General features: G+C 34.0%; 1 protein-coding gene across 3 annotated transcripts; it reads right to left on the bottom strand.

The window, feature by feature from the left end:
• Positions 1-1,911: 1,911 nt before the first annotated feature.
• LOC132636193 (probable LRR receptor-like serine/threonine-protein kinase At1g56140) lies at positions 1,912-9,052 on the bottom strand. 3 transcript variants are annotated; one of them, XM_060352915.1, is made up of 19 exons: positions 8,652-9,052; positions 7,868-8,024; positions 7,719-7,790; positions 7,566-7,637; positions 7,378-7,449; positions 7,211-7,282; positions 6,945-7,016; positions 6,767-6,838; positions 6,558-6,629; positions 6,155-6,226; positions 5,998-6,069; positions 5,717-5,788; positions 5,404-5,472; positions 4,523-4,582; positions 4,360-4,404; positions 3,724-3,779; positions 2,787-3,163; positions 2,432-2,627; positions 1,912-2,334 (listed from the first exon to the last, which is right to left on the bottom strand). In XM_060352915.1, the coding sequence occupies exons 1-19, from the start codon at positions 8,731-8,733 to the stop codon at positions 2,156-2,158; spliced, it is 1,941 nt and encodes a 646-aa protein (XP_060208898.1). In that variant the 5' UTR covers positions 8,734-9,052; the 3' UTR covers positions 1,912-2,155. The 3 variants fall into 3 exon arrangements, with proteins under 3 accessions (XP_060208898.1, XP_060208897.1, XP_060208899.1); XM_060352914.1 differs by having other exon boundaries at positions 3,715-3,779; positions 8,652-9,051; XM_060352916.1 differs by having other exon boundaries at positions 3,715-3,779; positions 8,639-9,050.
• Between the last annotated feature and the right edge of the window lie 1,772 nt (positions 9,053-10,824).

Here is a 10,824-nt window from a genome sequence, read left to right as displayed (position 1 = left end):
AATAAAGTTCACTAGGCTTTTGGCCTAGGGCTGATTTTATATATTTTCTCAAAGCAAAATTCCTTAATTATAAATAGTTTAGCACATTAAATTATGATAATAAGTTTAAAGATTTTCTTTTTATTACATCTGGAGAGAGGTAGGAAAAAGAAAAAACACTACTAATGGAATTTGATCTCTTTTTCATCTATGGAAGGCATGAAGCTTATCAATTAAGTTAGCTCTTAACCCGTTAGTTTGTACTTGAAATTATAGGACTATAACAAATGCTATTTAAATTATAATCGTTCCATCACTAAACTCACTCATTTTCTGTGTTGGGCATGTACTTGCCATCATCTAGTATAATATAAAGGGGAAAGAAAGTAGATGCCCCCTGAAAATAAAATAATTATCCGTCCAAGGTATCATAGAGGATCATGTTCATTTATTCAAAAAATACACTTTCCTTAAAAAAACCTGTATGATATCATCATCTTTTATACATATAGTGAGATGGTATCATGGAGAACTGCTTCAATCTTTCGATGAGACACTCCTCAGTCTCCCATGATACCATCATTATATATACCATATACTGAGATGATATCATGGAGGACTGCTTCAGTCCTTTAATGAGACACTCTCTTTGTCCTCCATGATACTATCATGGTATATAAGTATATTGAGATGATAACATGGAGGACTGCTTAAATCCTTCGATGAGACACTCCTCAGTCTTGCATGATACGATCATGATATATACCATATTAACGATGGTATCATCGAGGACTCCTTCAGTCTTTCAATGAAACACTCTCTTAGTCCTCAATGATGGTATCATGGAGGAAGAGTTTTGCGTAAATATTTTCGGCCGGCTGTGTAAAAGCGAAATTAGTTTAGGAGGGACATGGCCGGGTAAATATCTTGCATTTTAGGGGTATTTTGTGTTGTTTTTCCTAATATTTTCTTATACTTTTGTATTTAGTAATGATGATAAAGAATGTACAGGTCAAATAATCCCCAATATTGGATCGTATCTGCACAATATGTTTTCTCACATTGCCAACTTTACGTTGCACTTTTAAGAGGGATATCAATGTCGACAATGAGAATCCTGATCATGACAAAGAAATCATCACAAATGAGAAAAACATGTTTTCTTCAAATTTATAAGAAAAACATAATTATAAGAAAATATTATGTGAGATACACTTCATTACACGTTTGTACCTCATAAGATTAAGTACATAACATATCACACGTCTATAATTAAACTTTGTTTGTTCATCTTTGTAGGTTCAGAAGATGAATCATCTTGACATCGAGAAACAAGTCACCACACGATCCACATTAATCATTCACAGAACTTGTACTTTATTCCTTTATATAATAATTTATTTAAACCTTTATTTTGATAATCTTGATATGATTTTACAAAAATCTTGTACTAAATGACTCGGCATACACGTGCAATGCACATATCGCGAAACAAATGTCTTAAAAACTGTGGATATTCTCTTCATTTTTTATTTTTTTTGGATGTGCCGAACAAGATGAATAAAATATTCAATTTTCTTTTTCCAGACAGTGAAAACAAACCCGTCAGATTAATCTTTTTATTCATTTTTTTGATGAATTTTTCAAAATAATATATATAAAGATACATCTCTTTTGCAACAATTTTCTTCAAATTTATTCATTCACATTAGTACATGTTTTCCTGTGGAAAAGTTTTGCCTTTTGTCTTTCGTAGTACGTCTTCATTCCAATCATCGTAGTTCGATTGATCAACCCCATCCAATCTAACCATCCCTACTGAAGCCTTTTCCCTTCTTGATTAATCGTGATGTTTGTTTTAATTGCTTATTAGTATGAAATAAGTTCTCCAAGGAAATAAACAGTTTGGTAGCTGTTATATGACTGCATACCTAAACCTGAAAACTTGATGCTGCTTTTATTTATGTACATTTTGATTCTCAAGAAAATAAGAAACAGTCCAATCATTTATCAACAAACGTGATAGTACAAAGTTTCAACAGCCTAACATACACATGATGAAAATTAATTCCCTGTGTGATCATATGATTTGGTCATACCATCATGCTGGGGATAGCTTGTGGAAGTTTTCTTTTTATAAGGGCTAAAACCACTTATTTTCGCTTTATTACCTCAACTATCCTTTTTTTGTTGAGTCAGTTGCGACTTTCATATGGCTTGGTGCTTTTCTATTTGCCCACCAGAGACAGAAAACTGAAGAAACTATCAGTACCCCAGCTGCACTTCCAGCTACAATTCCAAATATTATTCCAACGTGTGTCTTCTTGTTTTTGGAAGAACGGCCACTTTTAGCTACTGCAACAATCATAAGTAAACAAAACAGGAATTAATCATTAGTTCGGGCGAAACGAGAAGTGAAAAGTTATACCAAAGGAAATGCAATGAAAAGAACCTTGAGTGACATGGATGGCAGAGACTAAAGGACCATAGGTGCTTTGAAAAGGAATGCAACAAGTGCCTTTTCCAGCCCACAATAAATGGATTTCTATCACTCTGTTAGTCACATTTGCCCCAATTGTTTTAACTAAAGCTCTTTTTGATCCACCTGCTTCTTTCTGAATGTTAAAATCTTCAAGAACTTTTTCTCCCTTCATTCATTTCAAAAAAAAAAAAAAAAAAAAAAAAGAAGGATTAACTTTAGATAAGAAACTAATGAAAAAATTTCAAGTGAACAAGTGATGTCCAATTCTTTACAGATGACTTTCAAGAAGTTTGATTCTTGCTATGTTGGTTTAAGTTTGATTTACCTGAACGTAAACATCAAATAACCGTCTTCCGAGACCTTTCCAAGAGTGAGAATCATCCATTTGTATCTCCGCAAAATGGAGTTCAACGTGGTACCTTCCATTGCTCAATCCAAAACCGTAGTACCTCAACGAGGTAGGCGATATTCTAGCAGTTTTATAGAGCTCAGAGTCTAATGTGCCTGTGATCTGGGAACCTGTCTGAGCTGTATATTTTTGTCCGTGTGGGTTAGAAATGTAAATTCCAGAGCTGCTCACTGCCCATTGGTTATTGGGGCTCATGTAAAATGAGGCTGCACTAAGCGTCTCCAAGTCATTAGCATATTTGGTGTCATCTGCAGACTCTATTGCCGTTCCTCCAGAGTTCATGGAAAAGGAAGCTAACACAAAAGTTATACTTATCAACACATTTAACTAAGAATAAGAACATAGTTATTCCAACATCAGATTAAAGATCAGAAACATAACATATTCTACAAGTCTTGTGGGTTCACTCCGTTCTTTTCAACCATTGTGTTAAATTTTTGTCACTTCAGTGGTTATGAGTACTCAAATCAGATTTTTCAGTATGTATTGTTTTTTCCTTTGTCTTCTCTCTGCACTCATAGATATAAAATAAAAGCAGCACAGGAAGTGCGCTACCCTTCTCTAAGTGAACTTTCAGTATGCAATATCAGACTAGTGAATTGAGATCAGTAAATGCAACAGCCCAATCTTCTATAGCTTCAGCAAGATGGGATCTTTCGGACAGAAATGTAAGTTCAATATCACACCCTTGCTAATGTAATGAGCTTTGCTCACCTAAGATTCCTTCCTCCTCGGCCTTAAATAATTAAATGAGAAATACCAGGCTAATATATGTGACTTAAAATATGCCTCACTTGTTATTTTTTATTTTCTAAAGAACTTAATAAAAAAGGAGTGTACTTACATGAACTACCTATGTCAATGCACTTGGTGTTCCCTTGCAGGCAGGATAAAGTTGAAGAAGCCTTTCTACATCAATCAAGTTCAGTAAATGCAACATATCAGCAAAGCAAGCAGAAGCAGACAATTTAACTGTTGGAACTAACAGCTGTTCTATTTTCTTTCTACATATTTGATAAGGATAACAAACAGAAAAGAGAAGGGAGGAAACTCCGAAGGAATCAATGATTTACTGATTTACTGATACAGTAGAACGTATAGTAGTTCCCTGTGGAATCTGTAGCTTTATGACCCAAACCAAGGAAATGAATCGAGTACAGATGAACAACTAATACATGGCCACCTTTTTTTAAAAGATATTTTGAGAAGACTTTCCATTCTTGTCTATTTAGGAACGAAAAGAGGAAATTAGTACTATCAGTAATATTATGGCTTATCCAACATAAAAGCAATATCTGAACTATCTCATGTTCATTCAGTATTCTCATACCTTAGCCACACTTAATGGTTTGAACCTTCTGTATTAACAAAAGTAAAATGAGATTATCATCCTCATTATTTCAGTCATGCTAATTCTTTTCAAGAAAATCTCAAGAATGTATATATCATTGTTTGCCAAATTTCGGTGTAAGTTCCAGAGCTGACATACCCTCCATCTGAAGTTCTGTCACTAATAGAATTTCCAAAGATATTCCTGCATGAATTTATTAATATGAGCTAAATGGAAATAGTCTAGGCTGATCCAACAATCAAAATTAAACTACTGTCTAGATCATAAACAACCTTGTGAAGCTTGACAAAACTTAACTCACATTGATAAACCTGATCTTTTTGGTGGTAGGTATCCAGAGAGAGAATTAAAAGAGACATCTCTGCCATTCACCATAGGAGAAATAACATCTTTAAGTTAGAAGCATGCACTTGACAGTGAAATATAGAGAAAAGTGATCCCAAAAGTATATAATGGCCTTTTGAACTCTTATATCCTCAAAATTGAGGATGCACACTCTGAAGATTGGTGAAAAGATAATCCGTGTAATTAAATTTTACCAGAAGGATCAGCTGATAAAAAATTTGACATCCCAATCTTATGGATATTGGTACCAAGCATTGGAATACATGAACATCTACAGGTCCTGGTGCATCTAGTTCACCAGGTTTAAAAGAATTCTCAAATAAGTAGGTGGGGCAAACTCACCACTTAACTACTTATATCTGATACTGGAAATCATTAAGGAGACTCTTCCTTGGGAATTGTTTACAGTTTTAGAAAGTGGTAGCTATGTACGACCTGATACAGACTTAACAAGACATAATGATAGGAGAAAGCTCCAAGCAATATGTCCAGATGTATAGTTTGAATATAGTCCTGCTCGAAGATAAATTGTAAAATCTATTGGACTGGAGTTCGAACTAGTGAAAAGAGAATGTATAGGGACAAAGGTAAAATTAACGTGTAAAAATTGGGAAGGTACTTCTTGAAATCACTCGTTGTTCACTGATATTGGACCAACTTAAAAAGTGAGTTTTTATGAAGGATAATACAATTAGGAAGGTAAAAGTGGAAATTAAAGGAACTGTGGAGAGAAATCAGAACCACATAAGAATGTCAATAATGAACTGATGCATCACAAACCTTAACATACAAACTCTAGTAAGAATCAGTAAAATCAGGTCAAAGATTAAGACTTACAAGGCAGTGAGACTGGAACTCATGATATTGGGAGGTAGCTCGCCGCTCAATTTGTTGCTTCCTAGATCTCTGAGATGCACAACTTAACTTCAACAAAAGTAGCCATGACAGAGCCAATGAAAACAGGTTTGCACCAAATCTTAAAAGCACTTTACATGCTTAACAAGAAAGTCCAGTTTCCAACATTTTGTTATTTTTTTCGCCAGTTAGTTCTAATTTACACAACAGATGCACATATAAATTAAAGGTATCTTGCAGCTTATTGACTTCCAAAGAAAGGTATCAGTGTACAGAGTGAAAAGAGGCAACTTACAAGAACTGTAATGACGCAAAGTCTTGATATGAGTTTGGTATTTGACCAGTCAACTTGTTGAAGCTCAAGTCCCTTTGTGGCAGTATTTAATCAGAACAGGGAAACATTATCAGATTAAAAGTACCCGATTTTGAAACTGCCAGTATAGTGAACATCTTAAAGTCTATATATGAACAACCTCCTATATTTCAAATAATAGCTTAAGGATAAGCTTTGACAGAGAGGTGTTGCTTGCAACAAACTGCATGAATTTAACAATTAATGCTATCAAAGTAACTTACAGAATTTGCAAGTTGCGAAAAGAGATAAGTTTTTCTGGTAGTTGGTCAGCAATTCGGCAATTTCTCAATGATCTACAGGTGTACAACATAAGAATTTGATTAACTTCTGATTTTCAATGATAATCAACAATAGAAGTCTTATTGTGAAAGCACTTACAATATGGAAAGACTCGTCATGTTCTCCACGAAATCCAGAGAAGAATCTTTATTACGCAGAGCACCAATTCTCCTGCAATTAGAAAAAGGCATAGGGAATGCCTATCAGAATTCTGAAACAACATTTCCTGTCAACTTGTAAAAAGATATCTTTCTACAACTTGTTGCACTGAACCAGAATTACACTAAACGAGAGAGGAAAAATGCTGACTTAACCCTATGTATGTAACAACGTTGTTTAGGAAAAATATTTTTCAATCAAACCAAGCTTAAATGATACAAGAAAGTTAAAAGCTTTAAGCTCTTAGTATCACTGCTAAACACAATGTATTTTGTTATAGCAGTCTGTGAAGGAAATTAGAACATAAATTGCTATCACATACTGTAACAGCGATAATTCTTACAAATCTTGTAGTTTTATTAGGGCACCATAATTGCTTGGAATTGGTCCTTCCAGAAGTGTTCCCTCTAGTCTCCTGTTAACAAGAAGTAAACGTTAAGATAATCCGTTAACTAGAAGACAAGACAGTAAAAAAGGGATGTATTTATTTGGAAACTTAAGATAATAGAATGCTAGTTGATCAGAAAAGCTGAACAACAAAGTCATGCATACAGGTCTTGGATGTTCATAAAGTGCGCAAAGAATTCAGGGAGCTTCCCGGTAAAACGATTATCAGATGCCCATCTGAAACATGAAAAGCAACTCCAAGTTAGAATGGCTAAGATGAGCATTGTTTGCAAAACTTATTAAACAATGTTGACTGCTGCTGAGGGATAGAGAAAAAGAGTACAGAATCTCCAGGGACTTCAAATTTGATAGTTCCTGAGGAATTGGACCATTCACTCCGCTGCTATCAATATACCTGAGTACAATTGATTGTATCAGAAACTAGTGTGCAAGGACTAGATTGTAATTCAGAATAACGTATATACCTTTAATTCCTAGAAGACAACTAATTCACTTCTTCAAATAAATACTTCCTTTTCATATGTACATCATCATGATCTAAGAAGGAATGATACAAGAACATATATTAAGGAATTTATTTATACTTACAGCTGCTGTAAGGAGGTTAAGTTTCCAAGCTGAGGTGGCAATGGTCCGCTGAAATTATTTGAACTAAAACTTCTGTAAAAAGGGTAAAACAGCATTTAGAGAAAACAGAAATGCTTAAAATCCACTAAGACCGACAGAATACAACTCAAAGTGAGATGAATACTTACAAGGATACCAATTTGGTTAGACTTCCAAGTTCTGGAGGCACAGGACCAGTGAGATTATTAATGCCAAGGCTCCTGTTCCACAAAGTTCTTAATCACAATGAGAACTGGTCGATTTCAAGTGGAAGAATGTCACATGAATGTATAATGACGACTCTAAGGAAATTTTTGGAAGCTTAAGTGCTACTAACAAGTACTGCATCTTTGTTAACTGTCTGATTTCAGCTGGAATGGTTCCATTGATAACATTTTGAGCCAAATTCCTGCATAACGAAAACATGATAACTAAAGCATCTTAAGTTACAGAATATTACTGTACTAATCATAACAGTACAATCACTTACAGATCCATCAATTCTTTTAGCAGAAACAGTTCTTTAGGAAGTTCACCAGAGATGTCCAAGGCATAAATTTTCCTGAGCATTAACAAACACTCTAAAGAGAAGAATTCACAACTCCAGAGAAGAGAAAAAAAAAAGTGAAATGAGCTCACAAGTGTGTAATATGGCAAATAGTGGCAGAACAGACACAAATAACTCTAGGATTTGCTTGGTCTGGTGCCCAAGGAGCATTTTGAGCACAAGGATCCCCGGTTAAATTCAGCTTGCTCCTCAGATTCCAATGGTCAATAATCTTATTCAGAGCATCCACTAATCAATACATGCATAAAAAGAAAACAATCAATTAATAAATCCATCATATATGGCTCAATCCAACACCAATTTGACGTCAGTTATTTGAATCCTCTACATCCACTCTGCTCGTAACATGTGCCTTGAACTGCATGTCTTAACGAGTTCGTTCTAAGAGAATTGTCATAATTTAACTGTTTCTACACTAGCTCTCAACCAACTACATGTTGAAAAAGTAAACTAGATTCATCCCAAGTACATGAATTTACCCAGTTCGAAATTAATGTTAAGAGGCATGTATGCTTTTAGTCATTAATTAGGGAATAGCAAAAAAGTTTAGAATTAAATTATGATACATGTACCTAGTCTAATTATACGTTAGAAGAATTTCTATAAATACTTACGCACTACAACATTTTATGTAAGTCAAGTTGGTAGAAAATATTTTCCTCCACTTTTCTTCGAAGAGAAATTACTGATTGAGAAAGCAAGTAAAGTAAAAAAGAATCATTTCCTCCATTTATCTTCAAGAAAGAATTTGAGTGACTAAGAGTGATTCTCTTTCCTAATTCTCAAACACCTACTACCCCTTTATAAATTCTTTAATAAAACAAAAGGGTAGGGGAAAAAACCATAATAAAGAACCTTCAATAGGGTCCGTGAGTGGCTGTGCAGCAGCAATTTTCAACAACCAAAGTACAAGAAAGCAAATACCCAAGAGACCCATTACTGAGTACTAGCAAAAGACTACTGTTTTCCTTTCTAAATTTGGGATGGTGCTGGTGATGAAGTTGAAGCCTGACTTAATTATAAATATGAAACAATATTTGGTGGTGAAGTGAATAAGTGGATGCAGAAGGTACAACCGTACAAGAGAGTCATGACAACGTTTTTTTCTGGTATAGACATGAGACGACTATAGTATTCGTTGACCTTGATGAAGATATCATTACTTCAAAATTGAATTTATGACCAGCAGCCCCATTACATTGTTATCCTTTTATTTGACTGTTGTCTTACCCGCCAAAATTTGTTACTACACTATAGTTGCTTTTCCAATATTTTGATATGTCATATTCTCACCTTTAACTTAATGGGCAAGTGGCTCTTTTCACTTGATTGGAATTGGAGGGAGCAACATTTAGTAAGCGTTTGGCCATACATTCAATTTGTTTGTCACTTTATTTAAAATTTATGTTAATGGAGCTAGAGCTGAAGATGGAGTTGTTACTTGAGTGAGGTTATACTTTTTGCAAAGAATATCTGCTCATGTTTGAATGTACTTAAATACAACTTCAAAAGTGAAAATAAAGTTGGAAAACTGATTATAAGTTATTCTCCAAATTTGAAATACAACTTCAATTTTAATTTGAAATTTTCATGGTGAAACACTAATATTCAAATAAAGTGAAAATTAATTTGGAAAAAAGTGAATAATTTTTATGGCCAACTTGATCCGTACTACTAATACTTCCTAATTTTTCAATATTAAATACATTTCTTTTTCTAGTCCAGTGAAAACCGTAGAAAAGAGCAAGTACACATAGGAGAAAAAAGAATACACACAAGTGGAGATGGTAGTTTCAAGTACTGATTAAAGTTGTTTGCACCAGATTAATCAACCAGAAAATCATGAACAATTAATGGAAGAAGGGAAAATTGAAATATTAAATTGGTTGATGTGGACATGGAAAAAGAAGGATCATGGAGATGTTACAAACACTAAATCCACCATAACAAAGTTTAATAACACAAGTAAACAAGTCCTTGCTATTAATACTCCCCTGTTTCAATTTATGTGATATAGTTTGACTGGACACAAAGTTTAAGAGATCAAGGAAAACTTTTAAATCTTATGGTTTAAAATAAGTCAAAGATATTTGTGTGGTTATAGATCATCTCGTTAAGCGTGAAAGGTAAAGTTTAAAGTTAAATTGTTGTCAAATAAGGAAATGTATAATTCTTTTTGGGATAGACTAAAAAGGAAAGTGTATCACATAAATTGGGATAGAGGGCGTAATAATTTCTCATTTTTCTGCCGGCCTAGCCATTATAAGGGAAAACTATAATCAAGTTAAGCATGATCATGCTTGAATCACTACTACTCTCTCCTTCTCAATTTATGTGGCACCATTTGTTTAGACATAAAATTTAAGAAAAAAAAACTTTTAAAATTTATGGTCTAAAAAATAAACCTTAGACATTTATGTGACTGTAAATCATTTCATTTAGGATAAAAGAGAAAATTTTAAAATTAAGGTGTTTCTAATTATAAAAAGATGACATTCCTTTTTACAGACTAAAAAGAAAAACATGTCACATAAATTGGAACGAAGGGAATGCATTTTTTCCCTTTTAAATTTCTGTTTACAACTAAAAAATAATTTTAGGATAATCAATTAAATTCGTTAAAAATGAGTTAAAGACAAATGAATCGTGTTCAATCTAAACTCTTTTTGGAGTAGATAAACTGAAAATGCTATAGACATGACTGAAAAATAATGGGACCAGTGTTCAAGAAAATAAAGAGAAGCTTGTGATATTAGAGCTCATGAATGGAGTTAGGGTTAGAAGTGTGAGAGATGAGACGCCTCTTTCTTCTTTAAGAAGGTATATTTATCTACATAGCTGGCACTAGACTTTTCAACACACAAGTACCAACGAAATGATTATGCAACAGTGCAAACGTCCCATCAAACAATGATCCGAAGCCCGAGGCCGACTGATGGGATAGGAGTTGTTGGGAGTGCATTACAACTGTACAAGGAGTCGGGCTGAGACGCAATGACACAATGACAATTACTCTATCATTTCCCAA

Source organism: Lycium barbarum, chromosome 4 (genome assembly GCF_019175385.1).
Source record: "Lycium barbarum isolate Lr01 chromosome 4, ASM1917538v2, whole genome shotgun sequence".
Lineage (NCBI taxonomy): Eukaryota > Viridiplantae > Streptophyta > Magnoliopsida > Solanales > Solanaceae > Lycium > Lycium barbarum.
The sequence above is the reverse complement of the archived record's forward strand: the minus strand, read 5'-3'. Positions and strand labels throughout refer to the sequence as shown.

Coding starts and splice junctions, on each gene's coding strand:
- LOC132636193 (XM_060352914.1), bottom strand. CDS start 8,733: ATGGGTCTCTTGGGTATTTGCTTTCTTGTACTTTGGTTGTTGAAAATT. Junction 7,638..7,718: donor CTAAAAGAATTGATGGATCT/GTAAGTGATTGT, acceptor TTCGTTATGCAG/GAATTTGGCTCAAAATGTTA. Junction 3,164..3,714: donor CATTGACATAGGTAGTTCAT/GTAAGTACACTC, acceptor CTTTTGTGTTAG/CTTCCTTTTCCATGAACTCT.